Source organism: Grampus griseus, assembly GCF_964374135.1.
Source record: "Grampus griseus genome assembly, chromosome: 20".
Lineage (NCBI taxonomy): Eukaryota > Metazoa > Chordata > Mammalia > Artiodactyla > Delphinidae > Grampus > Grampus griseus.
In genome coordinates, this window is record NC_139014.1 from 27,087,750 (window position 1) to 27,105,581 (window position 17,832).

Below are 17,832 nucleotides of genomic sequence, written 5' to 3' on the forward strand. Positions count from 1 at the left end.
TAGATATGAATCTCTTTATGTTTCACTTACTTGCAGTTCACTGGAATTCTTGAATTACTGATTTTCAACACATTTTGGAAGGTTCAGCCACTAATTTGTCAAATATTTTTCTCTGCTCTTTTCTCTCTCCCTCCTTTCCTTCTGGAACTTCCATTACGTTTATGTTGGTATACTTATTTCTGGCATTCCATATGTCTCTGAAGTGCTGTTCACTTTTATTTATTCTTTTGTTTCTGTTCTTCATATTCGAAAAATCTATTGGTTTATATTATATTTTGCTGGTTATTTCTCTGTCGGTTCAAATCTGCTGTGAATTTTTGTTTCACTTACTGTACTTTTCAACTCCGGAATTTCTATTGGCTTCTCTTTTAAAATTTCTGTCTCTTTACTGATATTTTGTATTTAAGCAGTCATTGTCATGATACTTTAATTCTTTAAACAAAGCTTACTTTAGTTCTTTGAAAACACTTACATTCAAATACTGCTTTGAAGTCTGCGTACTAACATCAGTGGCCACCTCAGAGACAGTTTCTATCAACTAGTTTTCCCTCCGTATACGGGTCATATTTTCCTATTCTGTTGAATGTCTTGTAATTTTTTGTTATCGAAAATCAGACATATTTGATAATATATTTCAGCAACTCTGGATTCTGACCGCCCCCCCGTGTGTTCTTCCTTGTGACTTCCAGAACTAATTCTGTAGAGTCTGTCTCTTCCGCAAGTATAAGGCTGCTCAGTTTTATTATTATTTTTAAATATTTATTTATTTATTTTATTTTTGGCTGCATTGGGTATTAGTTGTGGCATGCAGGATCTTCGTTTAGGCATGTGGGATCCTCCGCTGTGGCACACGGGCTGCTCCGTGTTGCAGCATGTGGGCTTCTCTAGCTGTGGCGCATGGGCTCCAGAACGCATGGACTCTCTAGTTGTGGTGCCTGGGCTCTCTAATTGTGGCCCGTGTGCTCAGTAGTTGTGGCACGTGGGCTTAGTTGCCACACGGCATGTGGGATCTTAGTTCCCCGACCAGGGATCAAACCCACGTCCCCTGCATTGGAAGGCAGACTTAACCACTGGACCACCAGGGAAGTCCCAGTTTTATTATTATTTCTTATATTTATTTTTAAGCCTGGATTTCTTGGGAAGAGCATAACTTACTTGCCAGCCAATGACTGGTGAGAGGCTGTGCTTAAACATCTGGAGCCACTTGCACCTTTTCTCTGATGGATCTGTGTTCACCATTTGAGAAACACATGCAAAGTTCAGAAAGGTTACAAACCTTCTCTGTGCAAGGGAAGGCTTTTACTTTCTGCATGTGCAAGGATTCCCATTAAACCAGGAATGAATAGACATCTAAGGCTCGCTTTGGTGTCTTCTGAGCTTGCATGTAGTCTTGTATATACTAGCAGCCTTCCAAATCATTTAGAATATGGGGAAGTTTACTCACTATGGTTATCTTGTTCTCTGGATGTCTTTGTTAAAATTTTGACTGGGCTGTCCGTCTGCTGCTTCCCTTAACCAGTACCTCAACCCCAAGCTAGCGATGTTCCCTGATTGTTTGCCACCATGTAATCTCTACTGTTTTTTACAATATTTTTATAAGATTGTTTATATTCTTATTTTCTTTTTTTGCTTTCATTTTTTAATTGAAGTATAGTCAATTTACAATGTTGTGTTAGTTTTAGATGTACAGCAAAGTGATTCAGATATATATATATATATATATATATATATATACCTTTCAGATTCTTTTCCATCATAGATTATTACAAGATATCAAATATAGTTCCCTATACAGCAGGCCCTTGTTGTTTATCTATTTTATATACAGTAGTGTGTATATGTTAATCCCAAACTTCTAATTCCACCCCCCACCCCCATTTTTTTTTACAATTCTCTTGGCCAGGCACTCAGCCCTGCTCTACTGCAAATCAAGTCAGCCCTCTCTGGCCTGCCCTGGTAAAACTATCATGCAGATCTGTTGGATGGGAGGGCATGGGAATAGTCTCAGGTAGAAATACTACAGAATCCCATTATTCTTACCAAGGTTTAGTAGTTTTTCTTGAATAAATGTTTCTCAATTTGTTGAATAACTCTGTTCAGTTTTCAGAGTCCTGAAATGGTTGGCTGACAATTTTGCCCAGTTGCTTTTCGGGGAGAGAATTTGCTGAGATCTTCACTCAGCCATTGCAGAAATCATGATACTGATTTTTAAATTAATTAATTAATTATTTTTTTTTTACTGTTTTGGGTCTTCATTGCTGCGTGTGGGCTTTCTCTGGTTGCAGCGAGCGGGGGCTGCTCTTTGTTGCAGTGCGGTACGGAGGCTTCTTATTACGGTGGCTTCTCTTGTTGCAGAGCAGGGGCTCTAAGCACGTAGGCTCAGTAGTTGTGGCACATGGGTTCTAGAGCACAGGCTCAGTAGTTGTGGCACACGGGCTTAGCTGCTCTGCAGCATGTGGGATCTTCCCAGACCAGGGATTGAACCTGTGTCCCCTGCATTGGCAAGCGGATTCTTAACCACTGCACCACCAGGGAAGTCCATGATACTGATCTTTAAAAAAAGTACTGATTCTTTAAGTTAGCGACAAATATTTCTTTCTTTCTTTTTTTTTTTGAGACAAATATTTCTTTCACTTCATTGCCTATGTAACAACCTGACTCATCCTTTATTTATTTTAAAATATTTATTTATTTATTATTTATTTTAGCTGTGCTGGGCCTTAGTTGCAGCACGTGGGATCTTTAGTTGTAGCAGGCAGACTTCGTAGCTGCGGCATGCGGCTCTTAGTTGTGGCAGGCGAACTCTTTAGTTGTGGCATGCGTGCAGGATCTATTTCCCCAATCAGGGATTGAATTCGGGCCTCTTGCATTGGGAGTGTGGAGTCCTACCCACTGGACCACCAAGGAAGTTCCTCATCCTTTACTTTTTATTAAAAAAAAATTTTTTTTTGAAGATCTAGTTCAGTTTATTCAATGATTCATGAATCAGGTAGCATCCCGTCTAGCAACTAGAGGTGTGATTCCCTGAGTCATCCATCAAAAAGCATCACAGTAAAATGAATTTTTGACGTGAAAAATGGAGGCAAAATAAAACAAAACTCAGAAATCCAAATGAAATAAAAAATTTGGAACCTAGGATTTAAAATTCAGATTTATTGAAAAATACAGAAAGCAGTAGTGTTTTTAATGAAAAAAGTCCTAGACTTGATTCTGCCACCTCCATGTAATTTTAGGTAAGTTCCTCAACTTTTGTGAATCTCAGTTTTCTCTTTTACAAAATGGGATGATGAAATTAATTTCATGCAGTTATTCTGAGGACTAGATGAAATAACCCAAGTGGAAGTATTTTGCAAAGGACAAAGTTTTATAAAAATATAAGATTATCTCAACATTATATTTTTAAATAGGGTTGCTATGAACATTTGCAAAATAATTAAGCCAAGAAATATATATACAGTTTACACAGCATTCTTAATATCTATGCTAAGTCATAATGACTTAAGAAGATATTAGTATAATATGAAATTATATTGCAGTGCTGTCAGAAAAAAAAGCTACTGCAGCTACATAAAAGCCTTTTAGTATTTCCTTACACTATCTCATTTGTACACTTCAATGTATTTTTAATTTTTATTTTATGAGAGTTAAACATTAGAGAAAATCAAGCAACACTGTCAACATCTGTAAACTGTAAATAAGAAGAAGTCTTCTGAGTATGAAAATTAAAAAGACTACACAAGACTACAGTTTTTATGAAAACAACATTTTAAAAAAATGGATTTTGCCTAACCTTCTTTAAGAACTATTTTTAAAAATCCATTTTAAAAACAAAATATATTTACTACTTCAACTAACCTAAATCTCAATTGGCACTGCCTATTTAAATGTGACTATGTAATCTTGTTCTCTGGTGTTCCCAACAACTGTTTCAGTAAAATCTCTTTTATCCATTAGTCCGAAGCCAAAAGAAACTACTAAAAAAGTAGTTATACACACTAGTTTAGGAGAAAGTCAAGTGACAAACTATATGTTGAGATTTTATTCTAAAAGCAAAGTTTAGTAGAGATTCAGTCATATTTCTAAAACTTTCTATATAAACATGTAGTATAATAGTAATCCTAAAGCAATGAAAGATACTTAAGGTATTAAAAATTGAATTATAACTATAAAAATATACAGGCTCATTAACCCAGGTATATGACTTCAATAATTCTGCCTAAGTAAATCCCTAATCAAAGGCTTATAGACTTTATTACTAAATTGTTCCAATATACTTATGTTAAAGAAAAATAGAGATAAAATTAGGGGATGAATAGGACCTATTAGCCAATCATTTAAATTATAAGAGGATTTTATTGATAAATACAAGTGTCATTTTATATTATCTGCAGTGGAAATGTAAGCAGAAAGTAAAACTATATTTCAGAATACTCTCATTTTTGTAAAAAATTTACAAATTCCATCAGAGGTATATACGTATGTGCATATGTGATAGAGTGTCAATAGTGCAACCATCAACAAAATGAAAAGGCAGCCTATAAAATGGGAGCAAACCACATATTTGATAAGGGGTTAATATCCAAACTATACAAAGAACTCATATAATTCACTAGCAAAAAACCAAAACAATCCAATTAAAAAAATGGGCAAAGAAAAAAAAAATGGGCAACGGACCTGAATAGACATTTTTCTAAAGAAAACATACTAATGGCCAATGGCTACATGAAAAGGTGCTCAACATCACTAAAAATGAGGGAAATACAAATCAAAACCACAATGAGATATCATCTCACATCTTTTAGGATGGCTATTATAAAAAAGATAAGAGATAACAAATGTTGGCAAGGATGTAGAGAAAAGAAACCCTTGTACATTGTTGGTGGGAATGTAAACTGATACAGCCATCACGGAAAACAGTGTGGAGGTTTCTCAGGAAATTAAAAATGGAACTACCATATGATCCAGCAATCCCACTCCCGGGTATATATCCAAAGGAAACGAAATCATTATCTTGAGGAGACAGCTCTATTCCCAAGTTCATTGCAGTATTATTCACACTAGCCAAGGTATGGAAACAATCTTAAGTGTCCCAAAACGGATGAATGGATAAAGAAAATGTGGTGTTTTTATATATATAAAATGGAATTTTATTCAGCCTTAAAAGAGAAGGAAATCATGTCATTTACAAAAACATGGATGAAGCTGGAGGGCATTAAGCTAGGTGAAATAAGCCAGACAGAGAAAGACAAATACTGCATGATATAAAAAAAAAAAAAAGTCAAATTCAGAAACTGAAGAGGAAAGTGGCTGCCAGGGGCTGGGAGAAACAGAGGTCGGTAAAAAGGTACAAATTTCCATTATAAGATATATAAGGTCTTCAAATCCAATGTGATATAGTTGATAACAATCTATTATATAAATGAAACCTGCTAAGACAGCAGAACTTAAATGTTCTCACCCCCACCCCCAAAAGGTAAATAAATATGTGAGCTGATGATGATGGTGTGTTAATTAACTCAATGGGTGGAATCCTTTCATAATGTATACAATATATCAAGTCACCACATTGTACACTTTAAATATCTTAACCCAATCCCTTGGTTAGGAAGTTAGTTTAACCAAAAATTTCATTATGTAACTGTTTTGGAGAAACAAAGTGCTATTGCAATGATAACGTTAAAATGGGACATGCTGTTACTCAGTAACAATATATTTCAGGTGTCAGAAATTTCAACTATATAATGAAAAATGTACAGATTGAAACTACAAACTTACCTAATAATTTGTCCTTCCTCTTCTGGAGTAGCTGGTCTTAACCCCAGAACTATGTGACATACCTAAAGATAAAAGTGGTAAATTAAACTTCTTTGGTGCCAATGACTGGACTATAGACTATTTCACATTCTCTGTATGAGATCCATATTCTAGATGGGAATCTAAATCAGCAATAGCTTTCAATTGATGAATTATCAATGATCCACTTAAGCAAATCTGAACTTTAAACTTAAATTTTCTGTTCTGTTGTTTCTTTTTAAACAAACCATTGCAATGGAAGGCAATTTCCAAATCTCTGCGTGATAAAAAAGAGACAGAGAGAGAGAGAGAGAGAGAGACAGAGACAGAGACAGAGAAAGGAAGAAAGGAAGAAAAGGAGAAAGAAAGGAAGAAACTACTTTTCAGAATATTTCATTAACACTATATATCTTAATTATCTCACATAGAGAATATTACTTCCTTTCCTGAAATCTGAAGAGTATACCATGGCACCTGGGCAGAGAGGTGAAGGGGTGATGAAAAGGACACAGAAAATGAAGGATAATGGTGGCATTTCAATTTGAACAACTCTAAGAAAAACATTATTGCCACTAGTGCTAAATATGCTTTTTTTTTTTTTTTTTTTTTTTTGTGGTACGCGGGCCTCTCACTGTTGTGGCCTCTCCCATTGCGGAGCACAGGCTCTGGACGCGCAGGCTCAGCAGCCATGGCTCATGGGCCCAGCCGTTCCGCGGAATGTGGGATTTTCCCAGACCAGGGCACGAACCCGTGTCCCCTGCAACGGCAGGCGGACTCTCAACCACTGCACCACCAGGGAAGCCCTAAATATGCTTTTTAAGGCTCATTTTCTCCTCAACTTATTTGCCTTCTCTAAATATCATCACAAAAGATATGATTTTTCCCCCAACATTTAACATGAAAATTTTCAAAAATACAGAAAAGTTGAAAGAATTTTACACTGAACACCTCATTCCCATCACCTAAGTCTAACATTAACATTTTTATTATACTTAATCTATTCATCCCTCAATTCATCATCTTAATTTTTACATGCATTTCAAAGTAAATTATAGCTATTAGTACAGCTCCCTGTAAATACATCAGCATGCCTGTTTATAGTTTTGTTTACATTTTGAGGTACAATTAACAGTACACAAATTAGGTTTACAAGATTCAGGCATGTATCAGTAGTTCATTCTTTTTTATTGCTGAGTAACAGTCCACTGTTTGACAATACCATTTTATCCATTCTCCTACTGATGCATACTTGGGCTTTGGGTTTTGTTTTTTTTTTAAATTTATTTTTGGCTGCGTTGTGTCTTCGTTGCTGCGCGCGGGCTTTCTCTAGTTGTGGTGAGCGTGGGCTACTCTTGGTTTCGGTGCGCAGGCTTCTCATTGTGGTGGCTTCTCTTGTTGCAGAGCACGGGCTCTAGGGCGTGCAGGTTTCAGTAGTTGTGGCACATGGGCTCAGTAGTTGTCGCTCATGGGCTCTAGAGCACAGGCTCAGTAGTTGTGGTGCACGGGCTTAGTGGCTCCGCGGCATGTGGGATCTTCCCGGACGAGGACTCAAACCCGTGTCTCCTGCATTGGCAGGTGGATTCTTAACCACTGCGCCACGAGGGAAGCACAGGTATCTGGGTTTTTGTAAGCAAACTTAATGAAAAGGAAATATAATATACATGCTTAAAAGTGAACAATATTTTAAAAAGATTTTTTAATTGAAGTATAGCTGATTTACAATATTGTGTTAGTTTCACATGTACAGCAAAGTGTTAAAAGTGAACAAATCTTAAGTGTACAGTTTATTGACTTTTCACAAAGTAAACACACCTATGTAACCTTCATCCAGTCAAGAAACAGAACATTGCTACCTCTCCCAAAGTTCCACTTTGAGTTCTTTCCCAGACACCACTGTACCCCTTTAATGTGTTCACTCTACTAAATTCTACCACCATGGATTGGTTTTGTCTGCTTTTGAATTTTCTGGTCCAGTATTTTCCACTCAAAATTATGTAAGATTCATCCATGTGGTTGTGTGTAGCACCAGTACATTTATTTTTATTGTTTTAAAGTAAACCATATGTATGCATGTGCCACCATTTCTGTTTATGTATTTATTGTTGATAGGTACTCGGGTCATTTTCTGTTTGGGGCTGTAACAAAAAATGCTTATAAGAACTTATTCTATGTTTCTTGGTGCTCAGATATACAAGTTTCTGTAGGGTACATACATGGGGTAGATTTGCTGAGTCATAGAGTATACATAAAAACAGCCAAACAATTTCCAAAATACTTGTAAGAATTTATATTCCTACTGGCAATGTGTAAGAGTTCCAGTTTCTTGCTATCCTCAACAATGCTTCATATCACCTCAAAGCTAACCATTCTAATGGATGTCTAATGGTACTCCAAGAGTGATTTTAAAATGTATTTCCATTATGACTAAAGAAGTTAGCCCCCTTTCATAATTATTAGCTATTTGGATATTCTCGTTTGTGAAGCACCTGTTCAAGTTTTTTGTACACTTTGATATTGAGCTTCTGCCTTTTTTTCATTGATTTTTGCTCTTTGTATGCCCTATATACAAGTCTTTTGTTGGATACAGATAAAGCAAATATATTCTTATCTTTTCTTTTTTTTTTTTTTGGCCACACCACGTGGCATGGGGAATCCTAGTTCCCCAACCAGAGATCGAACCCGTGTCCCCTGCATTGGAAGCGTGGCATCGTAACCACTGGACCGTCAGGGAAGTCCCTCTTTTCATTTTCTTAATGGTATCTCTTGATAAAAAGAATTCTTAATTTTACTGAAGTCCAACTTAAAACTTTTCTTTATGCTTAGTGCTCTCTGGAAGTATTTTGGCTGCATTGGGTCTTCATTGCTGCATGCGTCCTGTTTAAGAACTCTTTGCCACCTCAAAGTCATTAAAATATCTCCTATATTATTTTCTAGACATTTTATTGTTTACCGTTCAAATTTATTAGATTTATAATCTACCTAAATTACTTTTCATGTATTATAATGGGGTGGGAATAATGAGGCATGTTTTCACCATATGAATACTAATTAATTCAGTACCACTTACTGAAAAGACCACCCCTTTGCATCTGCAATGCAATGTCTTCTTTGTTATAAATCAAGTGATCACACCTATGTAGGTCTGTTTAAGAACTCTCAATACTGTTCCACTGGTTTGTCTAACTTTATGCAGATATCACATTGTCTTAATACTGTTATTTATTTTTTTTTTTGCGGTACGCGGGCCTCTCACTGTTGTGGCCTCTCCCGTTGCGGAGCACAGGCTCTGGACGCGCAGGTTCAGCGGCCATGGCTCACGGGCCCAGCCGCGCCGCGGCATGTAGGATCCTCCCGGACCGGGGCACGAACCCGTGTCCCCTGCATCGGCAGGTGGACTCTCAACCACTGCGCCACCAGGGAAGCCCAATACTGTTATTTTATAACAAGTTCTAATATCTGGTAATACAAGTCCACTGTTCTTTAATATCACCTTTGCTATTTTTATTTTTGGCCCTTCATACTTCTCTGTGTATTTAGAATCAGCTTGTCAAGTTCTGCAAAAACACAATGACAACAATGAACTTTTTGGGATTCTGATTGTGAGTGCACAAATCTTTAAATCAACTGAAGGGGAATTGCCATCATTAAAGTATTGAGCCTTCCAATCCATAAATACGGATTACCTCCCTCTGTATCGGTTTTTTTTTTATTACTGCTGTAACAAATTATCACAAAATTTGCAGCTTAAAACAGCACAAATTCATTATCTTACTGTTATGTAGGTCAAAAGTAAGGCATGGATCTCACTAGGCTAAAAATTAAGACGGCAACAGGGCTGTCTGTATTCCTTTCCGGAGGTCAAAGGAAGAATATGCTTCCTTGCCTTTTCCAGCTTCTAGAGTTCACCCACATTCCTTTGCTCGCGGCCCCTTCCTCTTTCTTCAAAGCTAGCCACTTTCACCTCTCTCACTCTTCTTCCAACGTCATTTCTTTCTCTCTGACCACAGTTGAGAAAGATTTTCCACTTTTAAGGACTCATGTGATTAGACTGGACCCATCTGAATAATACAGGCCAATCTCCCCATCTCAGAGTCCTTAAACTCATACATCTGCAAAATCCCCTTTGCCATGTAAAATAACATATTCACAGGTTCCAAGGATTAGGGCATGGATATTGGTGGGGGTGGGGGTAGGCTGAGTTATTCTGCTTACCACATTATTTAACATTTGATACTTTCTGACAAATGTATAAGATAGAAGATCCTGCTCATGTTTAGCATGCTTCCTCTGCAAAATATTGGGCACTGAGTTTATTAAAAAGGATTGAAAATAAAGTATTACCACAGGAATGGTTTACTAATTCTACTGATACTTATGTTACACTTAAATACTCAGGCAAGAGTGGGATCTTGGCAAATAAAATAAGAGCATAATTCAAGCTTTTATCACTGAACTTACCAGCTAACTCTATTTTAAGACACAGATAGAAAATAAAACTAATTAGCATAACAGTCTGCTTACTCATATATTAAGTGAACATAAAGTTTACTTAAGTGGTCAAAATGTTTGTATAACTAATTATGACTTAAAGTAGTTGAGAATATTATTTTAAATGAGATAAAAAAATAGCTGATCAATTTTCGAATTACCAAGCAAGTCATTTCTGTTTATAGTAGTGATTTATATTATTTTTGTACATTTTTTATTTTACAAAGCTATCAACTTAAATCCCTGCTGAAAACTGATAGTGGAGCAGCTGAGTGATTTATATGGATATTATAGGCTTATCAGATTGCATATGCTTTAAATATACATTAATTATTCATTAGCTATAAGGAAGAGTTCAATTTCCATGTATTCTAACATCGTTGCGTCACAGACAAGTTACTCTTTATTTGCAATGGAAGATCATGATACAAAGATACTAAACCTTTCTGACTTTCACAGGGATGCTTTTACAAGGAAAGGAAAATATAATAAGGAGAATCTAAAATATCACTATTAAATCAACAAATATTTATAAAGAACCATGAAAAATGGGAAACCATAAGTTATTTTTTTTAATTGGAGCAAGAGAAGTATTTTAACTGGGAAAACAGTTAAAATATGGCTGCTCACTCCTAGCAGCTATTCTTTCCTCCTTCTCCTTCAATCTTTTTTGGACCTTCTAAAGAATTAGAAAAAAAAACAGAACTGAGAAACAGTCTTGCATCTAAGATAATCTCCTAACTGGGAAGATTGTATATTTTGTGAAAAATTTACAGCTGCCTACTTATGATCCATCTCTCTGTTCACACAGCCTTACTTGTTAGGAGGGGCCTTTAAACAAGACAACAATGAAGAAAAATAGCAAATTATTCTCTATGTGTCTACATTCTCCTCTGTCATTACTTGTAAGATAAACATAATCAGCTCTATTCTACCCTCCTATCGTCTCATGACTTTGAGAAACTTCAGTAGGCACTCATGCTCTCTCACCATCCTTCAGGTCGTGTATGGGATAATGTAGTTCTTTTTATAATATATGGTTTTGTAGCCTAGTTGTAATAACTATTACATATGGAAAAGATGCAGAACTACTGGTACCACTGTCCTCTGTACCTGTCATTTACCTTAAACATACCTGGAAAAGTAGATTCAAAAATTCATTGGCAAGAACATTTTTCACACTCCAGATTTGATAGTCTTCTAGAGTAAGATGGCCCATCTGAAAGAGAAACAGTATTTTAAAAGATCTCATTTTTTATACTATTTGAATAAAATCTGGTTTATTAAACTTCTAATTGTCATATGTCTGAAAGAAAACCAATAATTTAAGGTAGATGCTATGTGTTCATCTGAGAAGTAGGCCAGCTAGGATAAGTTTAAAAGTAACCAAATTTTGTTGAAATAGTCAATGGCAATGAGGACAATTTATCCCCAACAATCTTCTTCCTCCAATAAGACCTGGGAAATAACTCACAGTATCTTCTGGTTCAAAGGTCACTTACGGAACCCACAAAAGGCCCTGAGTAGGGAAAATGAAGCATTTACTAATTTTGAAAGCATTTTTGCAGACTCTTTGGATTATGCCCTTTGATACTAACAATTTTCTAAGACCTTCTTAGAAATATCTGGTAATTTTATCAGAATTCTTAGAGATTTAAAAGAACTTAATAAATATAAAAAATGAGTATCTACATTACATTTCCCCAAAATACAATTTAACATTACTCTTATAAGTTGAGTAAAGCAATATTTTCTTGGTGTCAAAGTGTACCAAAAATTACATTTTCATACAGAAGGCAAAATATATATAAGCTATTGATTACATGCTTATTCTGGCTGCCATTAAAGAACTCAGAAGAGATCTTTACCAATATTACTTTTTAAATTTTGTAAAAGAACATATGTACCACCCAGACTGAGACAAAAGGTCATTTCCATCATCCCAAATATCCTTATGGTCCTCCCCAGTTAAATCACTCATCCCCGAAATCACTGTTGTAACACCTGTTACCATTTTTAAGTTTTGCCTCTGTTCTCGAACTTCATATAAATGGAATCATACAATATGTGTTCTTTTTTTCTGTGCATTCTTTCACTCAGTATAAGGCTAGCCCTACCATAACTTATTAAAATGGGAGAAATAAAGATTATAAATGATGGCAACGGCTGTGTCTACTTAATTTTTATAAAATGCCTAGCTTATAAAATATAATAAATGTTTTTATGTATATAACACTTAATGGAGTTGTTTAAAGATGGAATGGGCTATCTTTAGAGACAACTTGGAGGTGTTGTAACAACAGATCCAAATAAGCACTTGGTGGGGATGAGGTAGAAGAGATTTAAATATATATATAAACTATATAAACCAATTCAGAGTACAAGGTATTTTTAGAAAAGGATTAGTCCCAGCGAGACTCACCTTTGTGGTGTCATGTGCATTCAATATGCCTTCTACAATGTCAGATAGATCCATGTGTAATTCCTTTAAAAACAGAAACCCAAAGAAGTAATTAGAAAAGAGTAGATATCATCTTTATTAGTCAGTGACTAAGGTATACGACATTTTGGTCAAGTTTTTTTTTTTTTTTTTGCGGTACCCGGGCCTCTCACTGTTGTGGCCTCTCCCGTTGCGGAGCACAGGCTCCGTACGCGCAGGCTCAGCGGCCATGGCTCACAGGCCCAGCCACTCCACGGCATGTGGGATCTTCCCGGACGAGGGCACGAACCCGTGTGCCCTGCATCGGCAGGCGGATTCCCAACCAGTGCGCCACCAGGGAAGCCCAGGTCAAGTATTTTTTTAAATTACCATTAATAGATTGTTACACTTGCTTTAAAAAATTAAGCCAATTTCCCTCTGGTTTCATTTTTACTTTACACAATACATTCAGTTTATGAAATTTTCTAAGGCAAATTCTTTTTCCAATTTTGTACCTTCAGCTATGGATATTTTGAGTAGCATAATATAGCAACTAGAGGTAATAACAAATCCCTTTCTCTTGATCTCTTTTTAAAATTTTTCACTCCATTTTCCTGTTGGAAATTTACATGCAACAAGATGTATACAACCAGAATTTACCGGGATGTCATCGGTGCGGTTGTCCTTCCAGACCTCTAAGAGTGCAACCACCATGTCTCTCAGTTCAACCCTGGAGAGAACTCCATCACGGTCAACATCAAACACCTTGAAGCAAACTAAACAAAAGAAACTCTTATGAAGTATTCTGAAGTACAATACGTTTTACTGGAAGCTGCCTTAGTAAAATTACTTAGTTTCTTAAGCAAGTATATTCTGGATTAAGTCTGCTTATCTGGAGCAGACTATGTCATTAAAGTCCTCTGAACTTGTAGGACTTCCTGCACATACTTGCTAAGTCTCTCTATCTACATCATTAGCCAGGTTGGAGAACCCTATCCTTCCCCCAAATCTAGAGTTAAATTCCTTGCAAACTGAAAAATAAGAGCCAAATTACTGTACAATACCTCACAGATTTTGAGGAGGTAATTCAAGCCTTTAAATTAATTTGTACTATTTAAAACTGATCACTTCAGAGTTGATTCTCACAATGTTGAAAATGCTCCATCTACATTAAGAATCAACAATAACAAGGTGGTACAGTTGGCCCTCTGTATCCACAGGTTCCACATTTGCAGATTCAAACAACCACAGATCGAAAATATATAAAAATTAAGAAAAAAATTTTCCATAAAGTCCCCAAGAGCAAAACTTGAATTTGCCACACTGGCAACTATTTACATAGCATCTACATTGTATTTACAACTATTTACATTGTATTAGGTATTATAAGTAACCTAGAGATGATTTAAACTACACAAGATGTGCATAGGTTATACGCAAATACTATGCCATTTTATACAAGGACTTGAGCATACATGGATTTTGGTATCCGAGGAGGTCCCAGAACCAATCCCCAGCAGATACTGAGGGATAACTGTATAAAGATTTTGCCTCTCCAATGTAATTAAGGCACACTCATTTTTTGCCAAAGAACAATTTTAACTCTTCAATTCTTTGTTTATATACAACAGACTAAGAATTAGAAATAGCAGCACTTTGCTAATTAACATCAAATGAATCACTCTAGTTTATTAACTTCCACTAGCAAAAAAGAAATTAAAATTTTTTTAAGGCAATAATAAACCTCAATTGAAAAGCAAAGATTTTGGCCTCTTTATTTAATATTTGAACTTTAATGGGGACAAATAATCTATCGTAAAGCCAGGTTGGAATAATGGTATACCATATCAGGGAAGAAAAAAGGAATATACATTTTTTAGATTACATACTTATCTATTTCATATACTCCCATAATAATTATGCTATTAAATCAATGGAGTGCATCACAGCACATTACTGAAGAATATCAAATAACAAGTAGCATACCCCACATAGGCAACATTTGTGAAGCTGTATTTTAGAAAGACACAGAGATAATGACACTTGTAAATATATTAGAATTAGGTTCCAATTAAATGTTGGAACCTAAACTGTTGCATTTTCTCAAATATAGTTAAGATTTATTAATTCAATATGCTTATAAATTACACTATAACATTTTAGTTAGGCTTAAAAGACCATTTTAGTATTTAATAAAACTGTGTTTTGATCATAAATTTCACTTTGCTAATAAAATACTAATGTATTCAAGTGACAGAAAATAAGTTATACTTCAAGTCATGCAAGACACAAAATTCTCTATAGACTACCAGAAAATATTTTCTAAATGCTTAACATTTTCAAATACATCATGACTGATGTAGTTCATTTATCATGAGCTGCACATTCATCTGGAAAAATCAACCCCGTTACTAATGACAAATCCCAAATCACTCCACAGAAAATAGGTGACTGAATCCTTACAGCGACCTCAGTAAAAGCTCAACATGAGACTGCTATTTGCCAGAGTAATGAAAATTCAAGCCTCAATCCACAGATGATTTTTATATGAATGAATGCTGATTTTTTTCGCTGTATAGTTTGCAAATTTTGTGATAGTGTTTAACACACTTACATTTTTGTCTTTCAGCCAGAGGTCCTCTGCAACAGGCTGATAACCCACAGGATATCTCCTTAAAATCTATGTGATTGTCACGATTTTCATCAAAAGCATTAAACAAACCTGTAAAATAGGAAGACAATGTAAATCACAACAAACAAACTTCCTAATGGTAATAAGGACATGTTTATGAAAGGAGGCATGACTCCCATAAACTGACTGAATTAAAAAAAAAAAAAGTTTATCAGTAGTTCCCATTGTCCTAGGAAGTATTTCCCTTTTTCCTGGTATAATTATAAAACTTAACTTTCTAGCAGAAAATACATTACTATCATTTAGTATTTGGTTTTGTTTGCCTGCCTGTCTCTATTTTATATCAATTCCTATAGCTCAAAATGACTTTAGCTGTAAAAAATAAAAATCAGTTTAAAAAATCAAGAACTGAAAAAAAATGTCAGAGACCACAATTATCCTTATTTGGAAAGACTAAGAAGAAAAAGGAAAAAAGAAGAAAAGTTGAACTGCATATCAAAGATATACTGTGTTGTTATTAATAAGCTCCATTAAGCTCTTTCATGAAGCAAAGAAAAATAACACACTATATTACCAAAGAAAGAAATTCTGTACTGCAGTCTTCTTTGTATTACTTAATATTTATAAATATTTAAAAATTCAGAAATAAAAGGGAATTTATAATATAATCCTGTGGTTTTCAAACCTTTTGTAAAAAATAGAAATGGAATAATTTTGTTTTCAAATAAAATGACTTATCACTCTCCAATTCTAGAAAGGTAAAAACACAACTGCACCTTTGAAGTAGGTACAAGCCCTATCTGTTCTGGCTCCCCAAACAGGTATTTCTGAAATACACTGGGAATGTGAAGAATACAGATTGTCTGTAAGACTCTACTTCTGTGCCCTCAGTTTAAAGAGTAGAAAATCAAAGCTAGAAGTAGTTACATGACTTGCCAAAAGTTAGAAAAGTTTAAAAAGGTCTGAACCAGAAGCAGAACCCAAGTATTCAGATTCCAAATATGGTTTTTGTGATATCACCAACAACTACCCTTTGCATTACTAACTTTTTTTTTTTTTAAGTTATAGCAATGAAAAGTTTAGGGCTAAGTGGGGAGCATAGAGATGGTCCAGTCCAGTGGTTTCTTAATCTTTTTGGGGCAGGGGAGGGAGGGAGGGATAGAACAGTGGAACCTTCTTCCTTTTTTTTTGGTGCCACGCCACACGGCTTGCAGGATCTTAGTTCCCCAACCAGAGACTGAACCCGGGCCCTCAGCAGTGAAAGTGCAGAGTCCTAACCACTGGACCGCCAGGTAATTCCCCAGTGGAACTTTCTTATGTAAAATAAAAACAGTGGAGGCTCTTGCGGTGAGGGAACAGGTGGGGCTATGTGTGGAAACCTAGAGCTTTGCCTGCTCAGTGGCCACCTCCCTAATCCCTGCACCAGATGCTGAGGCACCTCACTGGAGTACTGTTTTGTAACCACTGTCTCGGTCAAAATGTTTTATATATATGAGAATGTACAGGTGAGAGAGCAAAACTGACTTATGCAAGGCTACATAGGTAGAATAGGAAGCTCAAGACTATAATTCCCAATTTAGTTTTTTTTCCCACTAAACTACACTATTTGCAAGAAACTTGCAAACTTGTAACATTATAGCCTTTTAGAGTTAAGATGTATTGGTTAGAAATAAAAGATGGTCTTATGTGTGTTTAGCAAGGAACACTGTAGAAATAGAATGTTCCTACCTTCACTTAGAGATGGACGAATTGGTGGTGAAACCAATGGGCCAAACGTCTCTAAATCAAATCGTCCAGTTCGGGATTGAGCCTTCAGCAACCAATAGCGTTTCTCCAGATCAATGATGTCTGATTCCTCCACTGAGAGTCAAATGAAACAAGATTATAAAACCTCAGGCTTCTCTTCTGGGCAGTTAGTTTATCCTGATAATGTAACTTCTAAGGATATATTTTAATTTCCCAGTTAAATTGCTAAAAATTACCTAAAACAAAACTCTGAAAGACAAATACATTATATTTAAAATGGAATGAAAATTAAATTCAAATTAACATATAAGAAGCTTTAAAATGGAAAAAATTTTTTTTTGCAGTTCCCCATTTAAATCCAATATGTAAAACAGGAAACAACTGAGACCTTTATGGCTTCCCACACCATTTTTTTTTTTTTTTTTTTTTTTTGCAGTACGCGGGCCCCTCACTGCCGTGGCCTTTCCCGTTGCAGGGCACAGGCTCCAGACGCACAGGCTCAGCGGCCATGGCTCACGGGCCCAGCCGCTCCGCGGCATGTGGGATCTTCCCGGACCGGGGCACGAACCCGTGTCCCCTGCATCGGCAGGCGGACTCTCAACCACTGCGCCACCAGGGAAGCCCCCCACACCATTTTTATCTGTACTCATTTTTGGTAATTTTCAATCTGTATCTTGGATTTAGTGATTCTATATACATATTCTCTCCTGGCTACACTATAAACATCCTAATAGCAGGATACCATGTCTGATCC

At 36.0% G+C, this 17,832-nt stretch overlaps 1 protein-coding gene across 3 annotated transcripts in view; it reads right to left on the bottom strand.

Annotated features, from left to right (window-relative positions):
• Nucleotides 1–17,832, bottom strand: part of USP32 (ubiquitin specific peptidase 32) — a 197,571-nt gene that overhangs the window by 57,295 nt on the left and 122,444 nt on the right. For all 3 annotated transcript variants that reach the window (XM_082679093.1, XM_082679092.1, XM_082679091.1), the window contains exons 6-11: nt 17,061–17,192; nt 15,315–15,422; nt 13,361–13,476; nt 12,704–12,766; nt 11,417–11,500; nt 5,776–5,837 (exon numbers count right to left, since the gene is read on the bottom strand). In XM_082679093.1, the coding sequence (XP_082535219.1) occupies nt 5,776–5,837; nt 11,417–11,500; nt 12,704–12,766; nt 13,361–13,476; nt 15,315–15,422; nt 17,061–17,192 (565 nt within the window). The remainder of the gene's footprint in view (nt 1–5,775; nt 5,838–11,416; nt 11,501–12,703; nt 12,767–13,360; nt 13,477–15,314; nt 15,423–17,060; nt 17,193–17,832) is intronic.